Source organism: Prunus dulcis, chromosome 7, assembly GCF_902201215.1.
Source record: "Prunus dulcis chromosome 7, ALMONDv2, whole genome shotgun sequence".
NCBI classification, from domain to species: domain Eukaryota; kingdom Viridiplantae; phylum Streptophyta; class Magnoliopsida; order Rosales; family Rosaceae; genus Prunus; species Prunus dulcis.
In genome coordinates, this window is record NC_047656.1 from 19954456 (window position 1) to 19979190 (window position 24735).

The following is a 24735-nucleotide window of genomic DNA, read 5'->3' on the forward strand; positions in this document are numbered from 1 at the left end:
CTCATTACAATGTGGGTGGGTAAGAATTTCGCTTTCACACAACTTTTGCTAAATAGGGGTTCCTTTACTATTTTTTTTAGTATAATTTAAGGTTTCATGTACTTTACTTGTCTCTCATTAGAGAGCCTGCCTTCATTAACTTTAGTGGTCATAGCGAATAAGAACCGTTATGTATAAAATCCAGTAAATGAATCGGAAACCTTAAAATGGTGAATACAAAATTCCTCGTAGAAGACAGTTCATATTTCATTTCACCTTTCCTAGGAAAAAGCTGTCTCAAGAATCCCACTTTCAGACGTCTGAAGTAATAATAAAGCCAACATGTAAGGGATGGATAAAAAGGAAATATTCGATTTCCCATCAATTCAGTAGTTCAGTGTGGATTTGATTCGTTCGTTTGGAAAGTGAAAACATTCTCAATTTTTCTAAGTCATATTTCGTTTTGGATCACCATAAATCTTTCTCAGCTTTCATAGGCCACCACTATTGTAATACTAGCTAGCTAGTTTCCTGTGCACATCAAAAGCTAAAATCAGCAAAAATTGCTTTCCTTACCTACAAAACCTTCAATCCTGTGGCCTTATACAGCCTCCGGGGAGAAGGAACCTAAACTTGTCTACATTCTTTATCAAGTAAGCAGGAAGATGAACTGCAGAAGTCGAACGAGGTATTGGTCCCATCTTCTTAATCAACTCCTTGAATGAGTACTCTTCAGGTAACATATCAAAAAGATCATCTCCTCGACAAATGAGCTTTTGAATTCTTGCATAATTCAGAAACTCTCTCCGCTTCACACGGTCCGCATGGCTATAAGCAGTCATCTTAAACACAAAGTCTTCAATATGCCGAAAGCAAAAACTACAATGCCATCCTGCATCAGAAAATAAATAATTTGTTTGTCGAGAGTGCTGATAAAAGGTACGTGGTCCGTAGATGTGGGATGTAGCCCGCCAGCTACTATAGTCCACTGGGAACTCAAATGAATACATGTAGTGCTTCAGCTCAAGATGCATTGTAGATGGAATCCCATCACACCATTGCAGTAATTTCACAGTATGTGGGCTTGGGATCTCATCAGTATCTGACATTATCAGTACATCACCATAGGAAATCCCCGCATGCCGAAGTAAAGCATTCATAGCTATACGTTGCTTTTTCTCAAGTTCAAAGGGGTCCGTACGCGATCCACGGGGTACAACTATGCCAGGAAAGATATCGTGGACGACTTTTTCCTCAGCAAAGGCAAATCTGCTCCGATTTGAAGCAAAGAAAAGAGGCTTCGGGATGCCAGTGAAAGTGGTATTTGCCTCAAGTATTACCAATTTTGTGACATATGGATAAAGCTCATGCCACCTAATATCGAGCATGTCTAACTCATTGCTAAAGATGATGCCATCGAAAACACGGCGGGGTTCAGCACGTAGGGACCAGCCATGAAGGCGGCAAAGATGGTCCATGGTTACATTTTCAGCATAGTAGTGTGGCAGGCGTATGAAAGGGGTTGGGGGCTTGTCCCAAAGTGGCCTAAAGAAGTACGAAATTTTTGGGTAATTTGTGTAGATTCCAAATATACATGTAGGCACAACTATCAACAGAATGAGACAAAAGAACTTAGGTGGTGTTCGTCTGTGAGTAGGGCGGAGAGATCGTATTGCCATACCTTGAAATATAATTATCAAGATGGGCAGTACTTAACATGTTTGTCCCAATTCAACTACCAACATAAACATTGCTCTAACAACCTTGGTCACCTGCATAAAATTAATATGTAGATTAGCTACTACAATAACAGCCTTCATGATATATAAGGCGATAACTCACTTTGCATAAAAGTTCAATGAATACTATTACAACCCAGATTTTGATGAATGCCAGAACGGGAAGGAGCATATCCTCAATCAAACTTCAATTTAATCATATACTCACTCAAACACAAGTAAACGAGCATTTCTGTTTTTCCAGATATGGACAAATTTCTATAAATTTCTATTCCAAAGATTAATTCTAGGATAAAGAACTGTGCCCTTATAGTCTGATCTTATGTACACAAAAGAATTGTGTCTTTGACTTCTTGAATTGGACCTTTTATGATTATTTATTTCATGCAAGGCAAGCCGCAAATCATTATCTGATGCATTATTAATTAGTTGCTTGCCACCCTAGCACCACCAATAATAATTTCTAGTCAAATGTACAAAGTTGCATAGAAAACAACATATCAAAGTTATATATAACAAAGACAGCGATGAAGTTAAATATTATAGCATTTAACATTGTCTTCTTCCTCCAATATACGATATATAAGACAGAAGAAATGCAAGAGAACAGGACCAAAAGAAATTGCACGACAAAACCAGGCCGGTCAAGCCTAGATGAGGATCCAAAGTTCCCAACAAAATAGTTGCCGAAGAATTCTTGTTTTTGGTCTTATTCCTCAAATAACTATGCAGAATCTAAACAGATTTTGTAGAAAGTAGAGAAGGCATCGAGAAGGCAGCAGACGCATAGAACCATTACATAATCAATTAGAACTTGTTGTACAAACTTACTTGACGGCGTTGATGTTTAAGACAACACACCAGCTTTCAAAGGAGCCAAAAATTGAGATTTGAGAAGGGTTTTGGAATTTATTTTCGAGCTGTTTTTATCAAAAGATGGGGAATAGAAGAAAGAGAACATGGGTGTAATTTTATTCGGCCCATTTTACAGACTTGATTCCAATCAAATCCTTGATCTTCTTTCCTTTCTGTGGGAATTATAACCGCAGATTTTGAAAGATATTACAAGGTAATTAAAATCAATTAAGGCTAAGTGGAATGCCTGACAATATCTATGCAAGCAACATACTTTGTAGGACCAAAAGAAAAAAGAAAAAAGTTGACACCCTGCAGTATTGCTCTAAGGTTTGGATGTGAAGCCTAATATGGTTACTGAAACACTAAGTTTGGTGGTTGCCTCTTTAACCATTATTCATGACAGTTAGCACAATATAGCACCAAAAACAAATTGAATGAAACCCACTCACTCAAAAACAAATTGAACGAAACGAACTGTGACTAATTTCAAATTCTATACTGTACATACTATGACTTATGTGAAGAACATTGAATATGTGAAATTTTAGGCAATCATTTTCTCTTGCTAAATGCTAAAGAGTCAAACGAAAACCAACAACATTCAAACAAGGACCCACCTTCACGAGGTAAGTAATCAATCAACAAAGAAACCACCTTGCTATGAGGAAGATAATTAATAGTTAATTTTTTAAATTAAAAAAAAACACAGAAAAATGATAAATACGACACTTACAAAATAAAAGCTTGACCTTGTTGAAGTTGCAGAGGCTGAGAGGAATGTTAGTTGCAGAGCCTGAGAGGAATGTTACTTGGCCGCGCACACATTGCCGCCAAGAGAGAAAGAGAAGCGGAGAATCTCGGAGGCAGAGAGAGAGATATTGTAGAGATTGAGAGAGATTTAGGGAACGAGAGAGAGGAAGAGAAGCTCGGAGGCAATCTCGGAGCACGGCTGGTCACGTGCGACGAAGTGGTGAAGACCCGAAGCCGGAGGAAGTGGAACTGTGGAACCTCAGAGCCTTCGGAAAACATGAGAACAGCGATCGCCTACAGCTGCAACATCGTACAGTTTGCAATTACAACTCGCGGTGGGCAGACACGTGTTAGGAATTGGAGTCGGGAGCCGGGTGGCACATATTTATTGGGTTGTTCAGAGCAGAATATGTTTGAGTGTAGGTGAATCGGTGATGAGATAAGGTCGCCACTCGTGAATCGTGATAGTGGCAGGTTATGAGTTAACGTATGACTTTGGAGTCATCGACCGACGTGGCTATTTTCGTATATCCTATTGGTATCCACGCTGGATCTGGATGAATGGACTTGCGTGCCAAATCACCTATTTACCCTTATTTAAAACGACCCCGTCCCTTCTTTGCTACAAACGAAATGTCGGTTTTACAAATTGCAAAGGAGGGTGAGTATTAAGTTAGGATTATGATATGTTTATGTTAAGAGTTATTTAGTTATGTTTAATTAAGTTTTAATTAAATAAAGCTACTCAGAGTCCAAATCAGGTAGGATTCTTAGTTTGTAGAAGTTGTGGTTGAGGTTGTTCACCACAATTAGAAGCGTTTTATCAAAATCCTACAATGGTCATAATAACCATCAAAGCGAGGGATTGTTAGTTGCACGAAACCATTGCCTTTAGACGCCATTTAATCTTGCTGCTTTGTATTTTGATTAGGCCCTAGTAAAGGGGCTCTAATACCAGATGTTGAAACTCAGAAGAGAAACTGAAAGCTTGAAAACCGAAAATACTCATTACTGAATGAAACAAGATTACAACTTAAATATAAATAATCTAGGCTACACATTAAACACTAACTCAACTTATGCAGATTTTGTTGAACTAAACTAAAACAACGGAATGCTTCAAACTATGGTGAACAACCGCAACCACAACTCCCACAAACTAGAAATCCTACTTGACTGGGACTCAGAGCAATTTTATTTAATTAAACATAACTAAATAACTCTTAATAGTTTAGAGAGTTTAGTGTTCGGTTTTTTAAATTAAGAAAAGTGAATTATATTAAAAATAAAAATAAAAACAATTTGAATTGAAAGACAACTTTGCATTTTTGGGGTTGTGAAGCCCCGTTTGATTAGTATTGTGTAGTTGTTGGTCTCTTGGGGTTTATCCCCCTTGCCTCATTTAAAAAAAGAAAAGATAACTTTGCTTTCGGTTTCATATTTATGTTAGGACTTCTATATATAAAAATATGCTAAGTAGTTAATAATATTTACTTCATTACTTGAGGTATTTGGTTGGATTCTCTTTTTCTCACTCACTTATATAAGACGATGCTAATTCATATTAAAAAGAACGCCAAAAAAATTTGAATATTTATTTATGAAATGCATGTGAAGTGAAGGCATTGTTGCAAACACACACAACATTACATGGTGGTTTTGGCAAAAACATTACAAGGTGGGTCGAATGCAGCAAATGCTTGACATTAGAACATTAGCCCAGTTTAGGAGTAGCTGTTAGCCCATCAGATCAGGTACTGCTTGACATAGTCAGAGCCCAACCAAGTCCAAAACTAGATTTTATTTTATTTTATCCCAAATTAGATTTGAAGTGCTATAATAAAACATGTTTCTTCTACTGCGGGGAAAATTAAGGTGATCCATAAGTTATACAAGTGATTAATCTCTATATTTTACACAGCGCAGTCTTGGTCATTCAAAAAATCATGTGAAAGAAAGAAGCCTGTTGGGGTCTACGGAGCAGAACAGTCAAATTTTGATGACCCATGCATGCATTAATCACTCTTCTTAACCAATTTGAGACGTTGCACCGATCTGATGAAAGTTCTGCAGAACCAAAATTGAAAAATGAGTTAAGAGGGAAGAACACAAGATACCATGAGGCCTAATCTGATCAATAATATTGTTTGATTACTTTCTTGAACATTATTAGGCAACGTGTCCAAAAATGATGGATTTATTAATTATATACCTCCAAGGAACATCTTGAGCAAGAAGCCAGTCTCCCTCTCTGTCTTGGTAAGTGAGTTTATAATTGTTTGAATCCATCTGACCTGTTCCAGATCAATCCAGACACAATTGTTAAAACCAAAATAGAACAAAGGAGTATATATATATATATATATATATCAAACATTTGTCACTCGCACGTACTTTAAAACTTACATTTGTCAAACATGTCCATCAAGGTGTCTGCGAGTGTTCGGAAAGAGTGATGGAGGCTTAAGTCGATCTTTCTTGCTATTCCCACTCCTTCCATCTTCACCTTAACGAATGTAGAGTGGTGGTGGTTTGATGATCCTCTGCCACCGCCACCAGAGCCATTCCCCACCGTTCGATGACCATGACCATGGTTGTGGTTGTGGAAGCAAGCCTCCTTTCTCCATGACTTAATTGGAGGCCACCCTACCAAACCATCTCCATCATTTCTATGGCCAAACCAAATAACATTTTATCAGATCATTTTAGTATACTTATTAATTCATGGGTAAATACTTATGATGAAGAAACTGATTAGTTAAGAAGAAAAATCAACACAAAATAGGGTGAATTAAATAAGTGGGCTAGGATAGTGAGCTCATCCCTTCGCATTCAAGTTTTGAATCTATGTTCTCATAGATTAGAGTAGTTTAAACTATCTTTTGTATAAAAATCAAAATTTTGGTGTAAAAGAGAGAAAAGTACTTGATGACAATGGTAAAGCGGGAGTTGTTGTCTTGGTGCTTATCAGGGTCGTCGTCGTTATCGTGGTGGTTTGGTTGGTTGTTGTTCCAAAGGAACAAAGGCAGCGTTCGAGGCACGGCTGCAGTGGAACGACTAGTGTTATTGTTGTGTTCGTCAAAAGCTTGGTCAAAGCTGCGTTTCTTGTTTTCATAATGAATAGGTTTGGAAACAGCTGCTACTTCCTTAGCTTCGTAACCAAAGTTATTTAAGTCGAAGCCTTTGATTGGATTGCTTGGAAGAGCGAGACCCAGTTGAAGCTCCATCTAAAACTAAATCCAACAAGAACAAACAAAAGATTACCCAATAAAATATACAAGATGATGATGACTTTGTGTGAATGAGAAAGAGAAAGGGAAAGGGAAAGAGAGAGAGACACAGAGTTTGGGATTTAAGGGATCTGGGTTTCTTGCTGTAATATTTATATGTATATGTACGTAACATGAGAGCAGGAGAAGGTTTTATTTTATTTAAATAAATAATAGAGAGTAAGAGAGAGTGAAATAGGTGGGGGGACATGGGATGGGACAAGGGGGTGGTGAAGAAGAGGCCGGAATGGGCGGGCATGGGACAACAGTGCTGGGGACATTGGCTAAGGCTGTCCGTGTCAATGCTCCACTTTTAGCAGACCCACTTGCCCCTGCTGTTCCTGCAACTCACCCCTCATTGCTTTCTGAACCCCCAACACTTTATCTATACCATTTACTATTTAGGGAGCTAAGCTCCTCACGCGTATCAAGACCACCGCTTTTAGACAACCGCATCAAATTTATAACAAGTTATTTGTTGAAAATTATAAGTTCCCATTTCTCTTTTATTTATTTATACTTTTTTTTTAATAATAAAAAATAAATGTAAATAAATAAAAAGAGAGTGAAAAAATTATCACCTTTATTTTATAATATTAAAAAATATATAATATAACTCGTTCACGTCTTGATAATTGAATTAAAATTTTCAATTTTTATGATATATTATAACATATTGACAAGTTATACCATACAATTATACTATAGTCAACCTATGGAGTCAGGTGGGTCCAGTCCACTCAACACAGACAAGAACTCATGCAAAACTGAAGTTGATCACATTGACACGTTAAGTGTGTGTTAAGTATGCGTCAGTTCAATTTGAGTCGCATAAACATATACTGACTTCTCTGATACAGGATGAGTTTAGGGCCACAAGACAAGATCATCTAAATTAAAATTAAACAATCAAATTGATTGGACAGTTTCTCTTTTGTTAAAAATTTGCATACGTTTCCTTTTGTGATATTATAGTGAGTGATAGCGATGGAGTGACATGGTTGGGAGAGAATCCCTGAGATGCAAAACAAACAACAAACAACAACCAAGGAGATAAACAAATTACAATAAAATATATATAAAATGTTGGTACAAAAATGGACGAGACATATGTTCCCTATGTGCTTTGTTTTGGTAATGTTTAGGCTTTATGGGTGTTTTTTTTTTTTAAATCTTTATTTTTTGTATATGTATGGTTGTTTTTGAAGCTTACATTATATGGCACACAAAGCTCCAACAAACCAACATAGAAAAATTGCCTCCTTTGAGTCAAGTCACACTCTCACTCTCGGTCCCGGCTTCAACAGCATTATTGAAAGAAAAAGCACAGTCCTCGCGGGGGTTTCACGTGATTGCCGGCAAGCCCACGAGACCCTGGACCAAGCCACCCGCACGAGGCATTGAGGCAACCAGGCAAGGATTTGAAACATGGTGGGGTGGTGTGAGGGTGCCACCCCACATTCCAACAAAGCACTACTTCATTTTCAATTTAGCTGCCCGCTCGCAGATTTATTAATTAGTCTCATGCATCATGCATGCATCCAGATTATATCTGTCCAGCCCAACCCTAGATACATAATGCTGGTTCAAACCCATGTGTCCAATGGTCCAATTCACTAGGTTAAGACTGTGACTGATTGAATCAAGTCAATTGCACTGTATAATGAGAAAGTTGTTAATAACCGTCGGATTAATGAACTCATCAACATTGACGGCTGAATTGAACCCCAAACTGTAAAAGCTCGCAGTCAATTGGACTAAATCTCATCCAACTCGTTTTAATGTTTCAACGGTGAAGAGTGGAACAGAAATGTCCTCCACTAAAGCTGTAAAAGATTGAATGGCGGGCATGGTGGTGATATTTTTATTTTTTTTCGGTGGAGAGGAGAGGTCCCCTAGCTAGGAGGGGCTAAGCTAGTGAAGGAGAACATTTCAGACTTTGTCCCTCAAAGAGGTCCCCTCTCTCTACTGGAATAAATCTAAAATCCTGTCCTCCTTGGACATATTTCACGCGTATGAGGTGGACGTTGATGTTCTTGCATAATCTCACAAATTTGAATGTTTCGATTAAAGAAATGCATATGTTTACGCAGGAATATTAATATTCATGCTACAATTTGTTTAAATTAACATCTAATTACCAAAAATAAAAACAAATTAATGCTACAATATATGCAACACGTTGCTAATCATATCAAATTATGCAAACATGTATCCAGGTTTTGTAATGAACGTTGGTTAATTAGCACGGAAATGACTATAGAAAGAATTTGGAAAAGTAGAGACTAGATAGAGAGAGTGAGTGTGGGTGTGGGACAAAGGGACAAAGTATATATTTTGCTGTATTCGGATTTTGCTTGTCTCATGATGACTTTGAATTGTGGTGTTGCCGTTGCGGGACCAAAGTTTCCATCAAAGATGAGCAAGCGTGTGACACAGAGTGTGAGATTTTGATTCTCTCTCACCCTATTGGCCATAAATCCTCCCTCCCAATATATCTCATTCTTTATAGATTTTGATTGCAATACACGTATGAAGTTGGGTGATGAAACGGAACAGGCTTGTTCGATTCACACGCAGGACTTGAATTACAAACCGATTGCTGATGAAATTATTTACTCAAAGTCAAAATAGGATGAAAATGATGAGTTGCTTTTGCTAATAAAAAATAAACAAATCGCAATTTTTTAGGAGTAAATCCAACTAAACTCAAGCATATATATATATATATATATTCCTGGATATGATGGTCTTGGTTGGTTGGACTTGCACTTTTAACTGTTTAATTACGTTTCATTCATGTCGAATTAAAACTGCGAAATGATGGCAAAAGCCGAAAGAAAAATGGACATGATTTGTTTGTCGTCAAGAAAAAGAGCAGACGTCGGTGGTAGTAAATAGCAAACAGGTGTTGGTTTATCAAGTCATTAAGTTGATTATTAAACTTCAGCACAAGGAAGGGTCCACTTGACTTAGTGCTTTTGATTTTGCTGCAGGCAGCTGCTTCAGAAAGCATTTTCTCTGTTTGGAATTGGGAATTGGGAATTGGGAATTGGACTTTGAGTCCTCATTGTCGGTTTAAATGAGCAATATTAAGTTCACACACACTAGACTTGACTTTACTGACTGATTGATACTGATATCTGATAGCCTCCCAAACCACACGCTTCCCTTCCCTCCCTCACTTTTAATAATCACTTTTAAGTAGTAAGTAAAGCAAAAAATGTGAGGCCTGGGCAGCTTCCTTTAATCTTTCTTACGCGATTTCCTTGAAAATAAAATGGTTTGGTTTCCTTGCTTAAAAGTAAATATGTCTTGTGTTTGTCGGGTGGGAGATAGAAACCAAAAATAAGGAGGTGGACGACCAAACCACTGGTCATATAGTTTCTGTCTGTCAGCATCATTCATTACCCTAATTTCATTCAACACCGTTGAAATTTGAAACTGGAGGAGTCCTCTTCCGCTTGAATCTCTTGATTGCAGCTGTGACTGTCTGACTCTGACGGGGCAAACAGTAAAACAAGGGGGCATTAACATATTATTTATGGAACTTTTTTAGTCCCTACGTACGTACCCTCCCTCACTCAGCTTGCTTTAGTTTGAGTCTACAAATATTATTGGAATTAATGGAACATAATTAATTCTACATCAACATTAATTTTCCACATGCTAAATGCTTGTTAATGGTATGGAACCCAAGATCAGATTTTGTCCTGCAGCCATTTCACCATTATCTGAAAACAATGTGTGTTAATGTTAGGAGACTCGCTTTTACTTTTACACCCCAAAAAAAATAAAAAACAACTGTTAAAAGGATGCAGTAATTTTCTAGTCCAAAATTTGGGTTGTTTTTAACAGTACCCAATAGGCCCATTTACTTGAATGGATTTAAATTTGTGGCCCAAAAAATGAAATTTCAACCTTTAAGCCCAAAATTGCATGACACGCGAGAGGAGAACAGATAAATATTTGTTTGGGCCTGTACAACCCACAACTATGCTTGCTTGATTTAGAATAACTAGTCGTTCTATGATGATGGTGTCATATATGTACTATAAATGTAGACCTTTATATTATTCACATGATGAGTAACTTCACTTACATTTAATAAAATTATTATGTGGCTAATATGAAAGTTCACATGAATGGTCCATATATGACACCATCACTATAGAATTTTGCCACCCTCATTGCTTTTTTGGGTCCACTTAATTGTACGAAACAATCATAGTCCAACGTTGAGTAAGCTTTTATTGGCAAACCCTTTCACTCGTATATACTGAAAGCAGCCCAACCTTTTTTTTTTCCTTTCTAAAAGTACAAAGGATTTGGGGTGGGGTTTTATAGGGGTTTAAACAAATATTCATTGGGTGTCTCGATCTCTGTCTACATAAATGAAGGTGAAAAAGCTCAATTAACTGAGTTATAGTCTAATGACGCTTGAATTGCTGCTTTTACAGCTTGTTTTCCGTTGAAGAAAATGAATTCATTGATTAGTCAAAGAGGTGGTTGGGGTTGGGGTAGGGACTAAATTACCATGAATTATTAGGAGACAAACCGGTACCTCTAATGGCATGAAGTCAAGTCAAGAATTTCAGCCCTACTTTCATTGCTACGTAGGGCTTTAATTAATCAAGCACGATTCTCATTCTGAAAAGAAAGAATCCATTCAATCCAAGAAAGATACTCCATTGCATATAGGGGGGATATGTGACCAAAAAGTTACACTTTTTTTTGAAAGCCATGTAATGGGGTAAATAGCTGTAAGAGGAAACTTTGGCTGTTGGATTGGCCAAAAAAACTCATTTTGCAGGGCAACCAGGCTCGGGAGAGAAGAAAATTTTTGTTGTAACTTGTAACTAGAATATTACTATTTTATTATTTTTGACCAATAATGCAATGACATCTGAAAAAAATAATCATTTGTGTCGTTGCGCTATTGACAGGAGAGAAAAAGTGCTATATTTTTCTTGCATTAAAGTCTCTCTCCAAGAGGAGGTGGGGTTTTGGATTTTGATGGTAGAACAGAATATTCATATTGGAGAGCTTTGCTTTCGCTTGGCAGTGGTAAAAATCACATTTATGCGTGATTTGATTTGTGCAGGAAAGTAAAGAGAAAAACAGAAAAAGGTGAAAATCATTGTGCAAATAATGGGTGGAGTGGAGTGGATGTTCTCAACTCAAAGGAATCGTAATCTAGATAAAACCTCAACATGCATATATATAATGCCAGCTTAAAAGTGACTTCGAAATCTGTGCATGGCTGGCCTGGCTTCGCTTGCATCAACAAAAACTTGAAATCGTGCAACTCTTTTCAGGGTTTTATAAATCTAAAAGTCTACTCATGATCTTTACATTAATTGTTAGCAATCTGTGCTGTGCGGCACGGCTTAGAGGGGTCGTTGAACATGAAGTTAGCATTCGCACTGCAGAAATCATAAAGAAAAATTATTGCTTATTATGATTATTCAACCTAATGTATATAGCTTTTCAGCTTAATTTCTACGACAAATGAAAATATGCATTCCATTCTTTTGAGAGAGAGAGAGAGAGAGAGATTTGATAGCAGCTTTGGCCCTCCATAAAGGAAATCCACCAAATTTTGATGATTTTACCCAAACTATGGATTGTAGTCCACACAAACTTGTCATTTTCTATATGCAAAAAGACAAGAAATGGTGGAGAACTTTCCAAGCTGATAATGAATGGGAAAGCCAAAAAAAATGGTGTCAGAGAGAATATAATGCAGCCCTTTCAGAATGTTGTAGGACCAAACTCCCATCAAACTGCGCTTTAAGTACTCATATAATTGTGCTGTACATGTACTGCCTGACTATATCTATATGTATATCTTTATTAGCAATGTCTAGGAACACGATCAACTTATTATCTGTTTTCCTCTGATTCAATTTCAAATTTCAACTCTGAGATTTTCCTATATGTATGTCCTGCTAGTTTAATTACAGGTATTGCAGCTGAGAGAGGGAGCAAAATAAGTGTTCCCAAACACCCTTTAGTTTCTAAACCAAGAAATGAAAGGAAAAGAAACTTGCATATGCGAGACAAATTACATCCAAATATGCAATTTTTTTTATAAAAATAAATTCACCAATGTGGTAAAAACATTAAACAGCTTTTGGAAATCTGAAGCCAGAAACCCTGCTAGCTCCCAGTCATCCTATTTAATGATGATGAGAAACATGATTGTTACCAAAAATACAATGAAATAGTACGGAATGCAAGGAACTGAAAAAGGAGAAATAATTACAAATATAGCTAGCTAGCCTGGAAAGCAAATAATAATAAGGGAAGAGTTGAGTTGAGTTGAGAGCATGTGCTTTTCTGAGAGACGAATGGTCATGTTGTCATTCTGCCTCTGCTTTCATGGGCCCGCCCCCCCCACTCCCCTTCCAATTCTAGCTGCATTATTAGCACATAACTGCAAGCAAATCAGAATAGAAAAAAACAAAGATCGACACCACATTTTTCTCGCAAAAGTTGGCACTCGTTTAAAGATGTCCCTCCTCCTCCTCCTCCGTAGAGAGAGAGAGTGGGGCCTTTCTCATCACTTCATAGAACTTCATACTAAGTATGTCCCACTTGTTCTCTAGGGGCTGCAAGCCTGGCATTGAGTTGATCGGAATTTATATTTTCTTTTCATGTGTGAGCACTGAGCACTGAGCACTGAGGACATATAGCATTGTTTTCTTCTTAAATTAATTGAAGTGATAATGAAAGATTCCAACTCTTTATTTTCATGATTACGGTGGAGACAAACACAGTCCTCTCCTCTGCAGATTATACATTTCAATGCTTAATTAGATTCAGTCCAAAAATTAATGATGAGACAAGCAAAAGGGTAAGGGTAATTAATCAAAGCAAACCCACGTGGGCAAAGCTTAAAGATATTGATAAAGTGGTGATCGAGGATGTGATGAATGTGATAAGTTGTTAGGGAGTGAGTGTATATACAATATATCATCTTCTGCATGCAAGTACAACAAGTCGTAGAACAGTGATACGCATTAAGTGAATACGTGTTTGAATTTTATTTGGCAAAATTTGAAGCAGCCATAGTGGGAAGCAGATTTGCTTTAACAGGAGAGTCGTGGGGTTGTCAAGACTCAAGACTCAAGAAAAAAGCTAAAGTAGCTAGGAGTTTATTGATCGATGAATAAAATTAAATAAGGGCCCCCATGCACACCATGCTGTAGATCCTCCTACCTTTCGTATATATAAAGACCCCATTCACGTCTTCATTCTTTAACTTAGAAATTTATTATTTCATATAGAGGTAGGTAGGTAGCGAGGTCATGGACAAGAAAAGATCATCATCATCATCATCATCATCATCAGTTGTGACATGGAAACCAGCTGCAGCAAATGGAAATGCACAGGCGCCCAAGAAGAACTTGTGGACGCCAGAGGAGGACTTGATTCTCAAAAAATACGTGGAAACTCATGGTGAAGGCAATTGGGCCACTGTGTCCCAGCGATCAGGTACTTGCTCTTACTTACTTACTTGCCAATCAATTCATTTCTCATAGTCACACAAACACAAACAATTAAACACATGCACATACATATGCATATATAAAATATATGATATGCATGCAGGTCTGATGAGGAGTGGAAAGAGCTGTAGGCTGAGATGGAAGAATTACCTGAGACCCAACATAAAACGTGGACACATGTCCCAAGAGGAGCAAGACCTCATTATCCGAATGCATAAGCTTCTTGGCAATCGGTCAGTTATATTTAATCTTTAATCTCTTTAATCTTTAATCATCATCACAACAATTAATTGACCTACGTACTAAATTACCTATATATATATATTTGTAGATGGTCACTGATTGCTGGGAGGCTTCCTGGTCGAACGGATAATGAAGTGAAGAACTACTGGAATACCCATTTGAACAAGATGAGCTGCCCAGCTGCACCCAAAAGAAAAAGTAGCCATTTGAACAAGATCGTCACTCATAAGAAGAAAAAGAACAGAATCAGCAGCTGCACCACCACCACCACCTGTACTGATCGTACTGATGATGATCATGATCAAATTCAGAAGAAAGACGCCACTGACTTTGATCATGATCATGATCATCGCCAGGAACCAAACGGATCAAACCTTACTTCTAGTGCCAGCTGTTACTACTATGACATTAATGACATGGTAGAATCTCCAATATTCACATCGCACCACGACTGCCTGCAGTACCTGCCTACAAACTTGAACGCAACATTTCTGTTTGATCACGATTTCATTGCTGCCGACGCCGCCTCCTCTTCCTCCTATTTGGATTCTTTTCTTTTCTTTGAAGCATTTGGATCGTCTGCTGCTGCTACTGCGGCTGACATGGAATCAGTTTTGCCATTAGCGTGTGCTGATCATCATCTAGGTTGGTGATATATTAATTGAAGCTGCCCGACCCTCCTCATCTCCTCATCTCCTCATCATAATTTAATTAAATAAGAGCACTTGTATACTTGGGAGTAGAAGCTGCTATTTATAATTATTAGTTAAACGTTAGTTTTATATATATATATATCGAGCTAGCTTAAGTATCTAGTGCTTGTTTTTCTCAGGATGCACTCTGACGACTCATAATCGATCCCTCTTTCTTTTCCTTTTCTTTCTTTTGAAAATGCAAACAAAATATTAACGAGGCAGATCTTCGCACAAAATCTGAATCAAACAGAACAGCCACCTATTTTTCTTCGGCAAAATCATACGCCTAACATGTACGGTGTACCCCAGGCAGGCAGGCTCGGTAGAGTTCAATTACCCACACATCACATGGATGAAATTAAAAAGGAGTTCGAGGTCTGCGAGCTTTGATTTCTCTCAACTAATGAATCAACTTTTCAACTCGACTTGTAGTCGTATGATACAAAACTTCACAGTTGACTTGACTCAATAGTAATACGCACAACAAATCACAAGTAAATCCGGGACTGAATTAAAAATAAATAATAAAAATTTGGCCAATTGATGATTGTATCATAAGAATTGACATGATATATTGTAAAAATCACTGATGCAGGTAAAACGACAAATACGAAAAATAAGCAAATTGTCTAAAGCAATAGTTTGATTTCTATGTCCAAGTTTAAAGTTGATAAATCCAATCCTTTCCTCCCTGGAATGGGAATGGGGGAATGGGAATTGGGAATACATTCATTTACAATACGTCGTCTAGTTCCTGTTGAGGATACAATAATAAACCATAATCATCAACAGGCAATGAGGGTGGAGTTCCAGGTGGAATGCAAGCAGCACCATTCTCACCAGCACATATACACAGAGCCTCCGCATCCCTCACAACTGCATCAAGATCTATATGACCACTCAGCTCATTAATGAACTTCAATAGAGTGTCAAAGTCCATCTGCTCCCCGATTATCTTACTACGGTGTCGCTTCAATATCGCAACACACACATACAGGTGCAGGTGCTCAGACGGATAATGTGCCCACAATACCTCCCACAACCGCATTGTTTTGTCGAATTCAAACTCCCTAAAGATATGTGATGAAACTCTATTAGGAAACAGGGAGCAAAAGTAAAATACAGTAACATTGTGTAGTAATAATCAACTATACAGTAACCCCCCCAAGCATATACATACACATATGTACATTGATTAAACAGAATGCGGAACACTAAATAATCAACTAGTAGATCAAGGAACCAGACCTTTTAAATTGTATTAGAACCCAGCGGAAACAAAAGAAGTAATTCAAGCAGTCACGCTGTGTAAAGTGATTGTGCAGCGGAATGTCTAACAACTCCACCAACTGCAACAACAATGATTTAGAATTAATTAGGAACACAGAACTACTATTGCTGCCTGGCAAAACAAATGTAAGGTAAATAGATGACCACGCCACCAAATCTTCACGTCTAATAACTGGCATCAAAGTTTTGCTACACAATTTATGCAGATTGCTTGTTGTGCTATCCAATGTTTCCATCAGATAACATGATGGCATGTACACGAGAGAGAGAGAGAGAGAGAGAGAGAGAGAGAGAGAGAGAGAGAGAGAGAGAGAGAGAGACCTTAGTTATTGCAAAAAGTTGAGAGTGCATGCCATTTTGGTCCCGGTTAAAATTGGGCCCAAGACGCTCCATCAGTGAAACAAAACACCAAAATGTGTCTGACTCATCCTCCATTACAAACAATATTGGGGACAGAAGATCACTCATGCCCTGCAAGACAAAAGAAAGATATATATAATGAATACAAGGAACACAGCAGCTCTGATTGAACTGGGCTATGAAGTAACATATTATGACAACTAAAATTAGGAGTTCATTATTTAAAACATGACCACAAGAGACAGGAAGATGATCAACACAATATATCATGAACTATCCAAACCACATTTTGATGATAACATTGTACAACGGTATTTTACTTCAGCTTATTGTGATTTGCATAAATGTAAAGAAATTCTATGCAGCCAACTGCAGCAAGAATCCACTGGGCACAAGAAGTAATCACCTGACAGTAACCAAGATCAAAGTTGTAAAATGAGTATGTTAACAGTATATCACGTAACAGGTTCACATTTGGATTATCGTCACCGTCATAGAAGGAGAGAGATCTGTCAGTCCTTACCTTAAGAAAATTAGAACACAGTTAACAGTTAGACTTAAAATCTGTATTGTTAATTCACAAGTGAATATGAAAGATCAAAATAAATTCTGCAAGTTTCATGATACCACATCTTTCTCAATCAGGCCTTTTCTCTCCCTGAATTTTGTAAATCGTTTGGCCTGCTCTGGGGAGATACTCTGCAGAGGAAAATACAAATACGTATGTTACGCCACCTACTCAAGCTACTCATGAAAGAAGTGATGTTTGTGCATGAGAGAGGGAGAGAGAGATAGACAGAGTGCGTCAGTGGATAAAATTACAATAACGCTATTACATACCTGCCATTGCTTCTTTATGGTCTCAAACTCTGACTTCTTAAAGGCCCTAAGGTATTCCCTCTCAGCCTCTGTTGAATCATATGCATGGTATCCCAACAAGAACGGCCAGACCTACATCATAATTAAGAATACTAATAAGAAAATGCATATTAAAAAAAATCACTTAGCTCATAATACCCAACATACAACAGTATACGAACCTCTTTCCGTAATTCATGCTCAACTCCCCCATAAAATATTCTCTTTCGTAAAGCTTCTGAGTCCATGATCCTCCCTTCATAATCCAAGAAGGTTTTCCACTGCAAAAATAAGTGAAACTTACACAAAGCAATATGAAAATATGCACAAATTTCTAGCAGAAATAGCCCAAAGGCATGGAATCAATGGGACATTTTAGATATTCACAACAAAAGTTGCACGAGCAAATCTGCAAAAATGGAAACAACCAATTTCACATGGGCCTGGTTTATTTAATTTTGATAGATACTGCATTGGTTCTAATCCGAAAACGTGATCCGAACCTCCAATTGGTTCAGGTCTGGCTTTAAGGTTCATTCAAACCAAATCTCATAAGTAATGGGAAGCTGATACCCAGGTTAAAATTGTCAATGTGGCATCAATAGACTTTTAAAAAATACAATATGCAGCACATCATGGAATTCCAAAAAGTAGAACACATCACATATATTACTAGTGAAACCAACTCTAGTAAATTTATGCAGGACCATCATAAATCTGCAAGACTTGCAATCAATTTCAGGAAACTAACTCACATCATACCTCCCAGAGATGTATGGCTAATAGATATGGTATCATAAAGTTAGCACAGAACTTATCTTCTAACAGAAAATCCATTACCTCATCAGAGCCCAAAGGTGCCTGCCGTGGTTTTCCCCATACCAGTGATACTTTATCAAACTGCCGAGTTGAAAAAAGATAGTGATTACACTGGGCATGATAATTAGAAAGACATTGTATGCTAGACTAAACATCTTAAAACCCCATTTTAACTGTGAACTTCTATTGAACACCAAGCCAGAAAAATTCATTTGAGTCCATTTACGACTTGACAACACATTGATTGCGACAATTTTTCCCAAATTGCATTAATTAACTTGATAGAATAGAAGAATTACCTCCAGTGAATCTGGGGGAACAGGACTTTTATCAGGGACTTTGTTTGAATCATTAGATGCCTTCTGAGGATAATCAATGGGGGACAGGTTATTACTTCTCCTTTCTATAGCACCATATCCATTACTATGATTATCACGGAAGAGTTGTGAAGTTGTTTCCCGAGCAAATTTGGTCACAAGAGAGAACTTCTCCAACACTTGAATTGAAAGATCTCGTGCAGGATCATGAACCCTTTGTCTTTGCCTCTCATTGTATTGAGAACTGCTTATACTTCCTTCATAAACATCCCCACTTGTTCTCTCCTGGTTTTCATCTGAAGAGGTCTCGCCAACTGAGACAGATGTAGATTGTCCACTTGCAACAGAAAGAGCCCTAGGCAACTCCAAAGATGATAGAGTTCTCTGAAGAAACCAATAAATCATAAGAAAACATTGCAGTTTCCAGCTTGGCAGCATCATCAAGAAGACCATAGTTGACAAGACACAAAGAGCAGAACAATTCTACCTTTCAGTTTGGTCAGACTTCACATTATTATGAGGTTAAGCCATAAAACATATGAAGAAAATCATGTTATTATGTCAACAAAACAGTGTTACTGGAAATAGATGATAGGAGAGACTAGGAAGTGGGCAAGCCGGTTAATGTTTAATGAAAGCATGATATGCATTTAAGAAATTCTTTTATTACACTTCCATCATTTTAATATAAGTCGGATCATTATTCCTCCACAGAGAGGGAAATAGATGTTCCATTGTGATGCAGGACAATTTTGCAGCACAAAAATATTATGTATCTATCAACTAACGAAAAATGACTGCCTTATAATAATTGTCGTGTGCTAAGTGCATGCAGAAAAAAATTTGTTGGTACGAAGTATATGGTAATATAAACTGACATTCATCTTGAAGGAGAGGTTTCATTAGCTCAAACAATGCATACCTGGAGAGGATTTTGAAAATCATTCACCAGAAATACATTTGCATCATCAGCTGACCTGGAAATGTTAAACAGAATAAAAATTCGAACTATGGTGGAATAAACCTACAGTTGGAACACCACTTATGTGCAAAATGGTATACCAGTACTACAAACTAAGCACAAAGATATCTCGATCTTATGCGCACACAACACACCCTTGCATAAGCATTAAGATTACTTCATTCTGAATTGAAGTTCCACATAAACCTTTCCTTTTGGATAAAAATTTAATTCCAAGTTCCAATATATGGACTTCTATCTATTTTTAACTTGCGATGGAGAAACCAAGATCAGAACAGATAAATATAACGTCTATTAACAACAACCAACCTCACAATAAAAACATGTTGCTTTATTGTAGCAAGAAACTCTTTGACTCCTCCATTGTAGAAGTACAGAGGAGGAAACGCGAGTCCTGAAAAATACTTCCTTTCAGACCACATATACAAATATAAACAAAACATAATACAAGAGTATACAGCTTTAGATATAAGCCTAAATAAACCAACCAACAGAACATAGGTACCTAGCTGCAGAAATAGTGAATTGATGCTATATTTAGAAAAACGTGACGAGATACAGTGAAGCTAAAACTAATTTGCAATCAAAGAAAAAACCAAGATGATACACATTCCATGCCTTTTCTTTCCTTTAAGATTAGACCGTGTACAAGATTTGTTAGCCTAGTTGATTTCTTGAATTGTGTGCAAATTGTTCTTACACAGTAAGATAATATCTAAAATTCTTTAGTTTTTCCTTTTAGATTGAAATATCTGAAATAAGTGTTGGGCTATGAAAAAATTCTGATATTATAAAATGTACTTGGAGTCTTGTAACATAATATGATTTGACTTCTCTACTTAATATATATACTTCCACAATGGTCATACGGATTGGGATCACACCACATTGGGAACATTGGGCACACCAATTAGGCAACCGTTGTGGCTTATCCTCTAAATAGTAAGTATATCATGTACACAAGCTCCTGAAGAGATTATTCCAATTACTTATTGCACGAGCAAGAGTGTCTACTAAAGCAACCAAACAAATAGTAGCCAACACCATATACAATTAGGCCTTAAAAATCATGTGCAGGTTGTTTTACCTGTAGACAAAACGACAATAATGTACTGCCATCCAAGCGCCGGAGTGTGGCGACGAATGGACCGAACCTCTGTTAATGGCACTGCTCTTATGGTATAAAGATTCCTATCTACACCACCACAAGCACAAACCACGAGTCAAGAAAAAGGGAAAAGAAACAAAGACATTAATAAATTAACTAAGATTAAATTTCTAAACTCTAAAAATTAGCTTCAGAACCTCTCTCAGTCAGCCTAGCATTCGAGTTTTGCCCTTTGTACGGAATCCATGTCTACAAATTACAGCAAACCAAACACGTTAATAATTCTTTAAAATATTAACAAATACACTAGTAATCAAACGATCAAGATTAATTTAATTGATTAATTAATTAATATTACCATGAATAGAGAAGAGCCTTGCTTGATTAGCCTTAATCTTCCACTAATCCTCTCCGAGGCAAACTGAGTTGGGTGGATGGTAACATTATCTTTCAAGTAAACCACCTCGGCGCCATCGTGCTCGCTCGACGAGCTGTGTTTCCCACTATCGCTTCGCATCATGCTCGCCGAGCCCTAAACCAAATAAATCCTAATTAATTATTGTAAAGAACTCTCAAATGATGAAATTAAAGTTTACGTTTCCGCAGAAATGCTTACGTGTTGCTGTGACGCAGCGTAATCGGCGTCGTCGGAGAGATCGTGAAGCTCTGGTTCTTGCATCGTTTACGATTTGCAGAAAGATAGAAGAAGAGAGAGAGAGAGAGAAGAGACGGAGGATATTGTGCTTTTTTCCTTAGTGGCCAAGGCAGTGGGGTCACCGTGGAGAATTCTTATGGCGAGGTGTGTACACGTAAGCGGTATGGCGCGTCCGCGTAATGGGGTCTCCTCCTTTTGAGATAGCTTGGGCCTTTATCAGGTGTGAAATTGTTGTATGCATCCGATAGGACTTCTGCCGTTGGTTTAGTTACCTTCTGGAAAGGTCGCTTGATTTGCTTGTGTGACGGAAATGAAATGATTTGCTAACTTTCTTTATCAATAGGTTTTGCGAGTTGGTTAATATTAATATTCACGTGTATTAAAAAAAAAATTTCACGTTGTGTATTCAATAGATTTCGCTAAACCTAGTTTAGACTATATCGTATTAAAGAAAAAAGTAATTAATATTCACATTACGTATACCAAAGCCAAACACAAATTCACAATATGAAATGCACCAGCTTTGCGCAGAAGGAAAAAAATTTGTTTTCAGGCCCACACTTATTAATATAGTCAACACTATTTTATTATTTTTTACCCAACAAATAACGATAAAATTTGAACTCAATATATTTTTTCAATAAAATGGAAGCTTAGTTGTTGTTAGACCAAATGATTATAGCTTATTTTATCCTATTTATCATAAGTAATTAGGTTCAATCTCGATCAAATATTAGTGAATGAATTAAATGTACTTTTGTTCGGAGTTGGAGGCCACCACAAGGTAATTTTGTTAAACTAAATGTTGATGGTGTAATTAACTTGCAGTTTAGTGTTGTGGGCTTGGGGGTGGTCATTCGAGATGGTAAAGGTGATTTACTCTTTAGCTGCTTCAAAGGGTTTACACGAAATGTTTTCTCCCAAATCAACAGAGCTTTTTGCTCCTATTTTGGGGAAGCATATTGCAAGTTATATGGGGCACCGTTTTGTTCTCTTGGAAATTGATGCAAAAGAGGTTATTTCAAGCCTTTATGAGGGTGCCTTAGTAGATGAAGCAAGAAGCCTTTTTTAATTTTTTTTAGTACTCTCCTATGTTAGTTTATCCATCGTGAGTGTAATCAAACATCACATGTAATAACCCAAATCAAAATATCTAAAAATTAGGATTTCTTTATTCTACCCAAAAGACGATTTTGCCATCGCATATTTTAATAGAGAAAAAATTGACTTTTTAATCGAAAAAGAATTTGGTAATTCCGCTTGCGCCGTTGCGTAGAGCACGGCCAAACGAGTCCGTAGACATGGAGTAGACTCGAATCGGAGTTGTAACGAAGAAAATACGATCAAAATACAGCGAAGGGCAAAATGATAATTTGGTCAGAAAGTCAGATTTTTATCCCTTTTCTCCTTCTCTCTCATCATTTCTCTCTCCTCTCTCTCTCTCTCTTCCCGATTCGACCCAGCACCCGACCTCCGCTCGCTTCCGACGTCACCCCGGCTGCCACAGTTGGAGCCGATCTTCGCCGTTGGTACCAAACGAACTGCCACTCACCCTCCGTCATTCCCCGTGCCGTCGCCGCCGTTACCGTGGCCGGAGCTCGCCGGAATCTGCCATTTTTGCCGGTTTTCCAGTTCGAACTTTGAGCTCCTCGTTCTCCCTCAATTCTCCACCAAATCGATCGAGTAAGGTATGGTTTCTCAGCTATTTTTCGTGTTCTAGCTGATGGATGTATGGGTTTCGATCGATTTTGGCTCTAGAACGTTCGATTTTCAACTTGAAAATTGACCAAAACTTCGGCCATTTCCGGTCACTTTTTGGGGTATGTCCAAGAACAAAAGTGACTCCAAATGGGGTGTTTTACCTAGAATAGGAGTTTGGAGTCTTGGTTCCGAGATTTTCCGGCAACCCAAAATCGCTTTGGACACCCAATCTGCCCGCGCGTGTGGCGGCTCGTGGGCGAGGGTGGTGAAGTGACTTTGTGTAGTTTTGTGATCCTCGTGTCGTCACGAGCGCGTAGGATTTCGCGGATCTCGATTCGGAGTCCGTTTGAGCCCCAAACGAATTTTCCATATCGCGCGATCCTTGGGTGCAGTGTCGTCAAATCTTTGGATCGCACTGAATTTTGGATATGTCATACTACATGATTCCAGGATCGTGTAGGATTCGACGGATTGCGAATCGGAGTCCCGGATACTCCGAAATCGCGAACCCTGGGGTTAGGGTTTGGATTTTAAGCGATAACGCGATTTTGGCTAATCTGATCGTCCGTTTCGGACCAAATTCGCGAAACATGGTTCCTTCTCTATGAGGAACCTTCAGAGAAGCCCAGATTGACCATCGGAGATCGTGGACCCCACGGATCCCGGATCGGCCGATCTGGCAGCTTATCGCTTAATGAGGCTTCGGGTCTCTTAAGACCGTTCTAAGTGTTTGAAAGGCTAGTGTGGGCATATGAGTAACTTTAAATTGAGCACACGTATTTCTAGGAGCCGGGGGGCAGGGTGTTTAATTTAAATTCTTTTTATTGAGCAGTTTATTAATTTATTATTCATGGATAATCAGGCACCAGAAGTCCAGTCGACCCACATGAGGGACCTTCGAAGGGTCCAGCTAGCTCGGACCATCCGTGAGTGAACTTTTCTTTTCTAAACAGTTTTTATAATTAACTTTTATATTTGATCTTGAATAAGTGTTACTGCATGGTTTCTGAGCATGAATTTTATCGTAAAATCTCTTTATTTTCCTGTTACTTAGTCGAGCAGCAGATTTGAGATTTTTGATACATAATTAGTAACTTAGCTCAGATTTACCAGAATACAGAGGATTATCAGATTTTATCAGAGATAGTTATTTTAGAACCACCGTGTACCCATTTGCTTTTGGTGATTACCCACAGTTGGACCGATATCTACGGACATCCAGTCTGATTCCAGTTACGTCAGTGCACTTGACTTTGTCTCACGAGTTTCGGGGACGCTCGAACCGTGAGTGCTAGGATTTGCGGCTCGGCAGACTTGGTGTCCCGAGACCTGCCAGGATTGCGGCTCGGCTGACTTTGTGTCCCCGAGACCTGCCAGGATTGCAGATCAGGCTGATTGCGGTTCCCTGTATCTTGCCAGAGCTGCTCGAGTCGACTTGGTGTCATCGAGACCTGCCGGCGGATCAGGCTGACCATAGTCCCCTGTATCTGCCAGTTTGCGACTCGGGTAGACTGCGTGACTCCCGAGACCGGCCAGGGGATTTGACGGATTTCTCAGGGGTACAATTAGGTGGTAGTTTCAAAAGATTTTGAGCTCTT

General features: G+C 38.2%; 4 protein-coding genes across 5 annotated transcripts; 1 reads left to right on the plus strand and 3 right to left on the minus strand.

The window, feature by feature from the left end:
* Nucleotides 1-331: 331 nt before the first annotated feature.
* Nucleotides 332-3705, minus strand: LOC117635778 (beta-1,4-mannosyl-glycoprotein 4-beta-N-acetylglucosaminyltransferase). Of its 2 annotated transcripts, none has more exons than XM_034370139.1 (2): nucleotides 3326-3705; nucleotides 332-1751 (listed from the first exon to the last, which is right to left on the minus strand). In XM_034370139.1, exon 2 carries the CDS (start codon nucleotides 1656-1658, stop codon nucleotides 567-569), a length of 1092 nt encoding a protein of 363 aa, XP_034226030.1. In that variant the 5' UTR covers nucleotides 1659-1751; nucleotides 3326-3705; the 3' UTR covers nucleotides 332-566. The 2 variants fall into 2 exon arrangements, with proteins under 2 accessions (XP_034226030.1, XP_034226028.1); XM_034370137.1 differs by having other exon boundaries at nucleotides 3310-3705.
* A 1456-nt stretch (nucleotides 3706-5161) lies between these two features.
* On the minus strand, nucleotides 5162-6806 carry LOC117635779 (auxin-responsive protein IAA20-like). Its single transcript, XM_034370140.1, has 4 exons — nucleotides 6252-6806; nucleotides 5733-5995; nucleotides 5539-5620; nucleotides 5162-5393 (listed from the first exon to the last, which is right to left on the minus strand). Exons 1-4 carry the CDS (start codon nucleotides 6551-6553, stop codon nucleotides 5342-5344), a joined length of 699 nt encoding a protein of 232 aa, XP_034226031.1. The 5' UTR covers nucleotides 6554-6806; the 3' UTR covers nucleotides 5162-5341.
* A 7102-nt stretch (nucleotides 6807-13908) lies between these two features.
* On the plus strand, nucleotides 13909-15005 carry LOC117635541 (trichome differentiation protein GL1-like). The gene is made up of 3 exons (XM_034369845.1): nucleotides 13909-14095; nucleotides 14213-14342; nucleotides 14441-15005. Exons 1-3 carry the CDS (start codon nucleotides 13909-13911, stop codon nucleotides 15003-15005), a joined length of 882 nt encoding a protein of 293 aa, XP_034225736.1.
* A 553-nt stretch (nucleotides 15006-15558) lies between these two features.
* On the minus strand, nucleotides 15559-21581 carry LOC117634304 (TBC1 domain family member 15). The gene is made up of 15 exons (XM_034368350.1): nucleotides 21398-21581; nucleotides 21140-21313; nucleotides 20979-21030; nucleotides 20761-20868; nucleotides 19983-20067; nucleotides 19614-19668; nucleotides 18674-19075; nucleotides 18396-18455; nucleotides 17738-17836; nucleotides 17538-17648; nucleotides 17325-17396; nucleotides 17104-17220; nucleotides 16659-16808; nucleotides 16296-16396; nucleotides 15559-16117 (listed from the first exon to the last, which is right to left on the minus strand). Exons 1-15 carry the CDS (start codon nucleotides 21458-21460, stop codon nucleotides 15781-15783), a joined length of 1986 nt encoding a protein of 661 aa, XP_034224241.1. The 5' UTR covers nucleotides 21461-21581; the 3' UTR covers nucleotides 15559-15780.
* Nucleotides 21582-24735: the final 3154 nt, after the last annotated feature.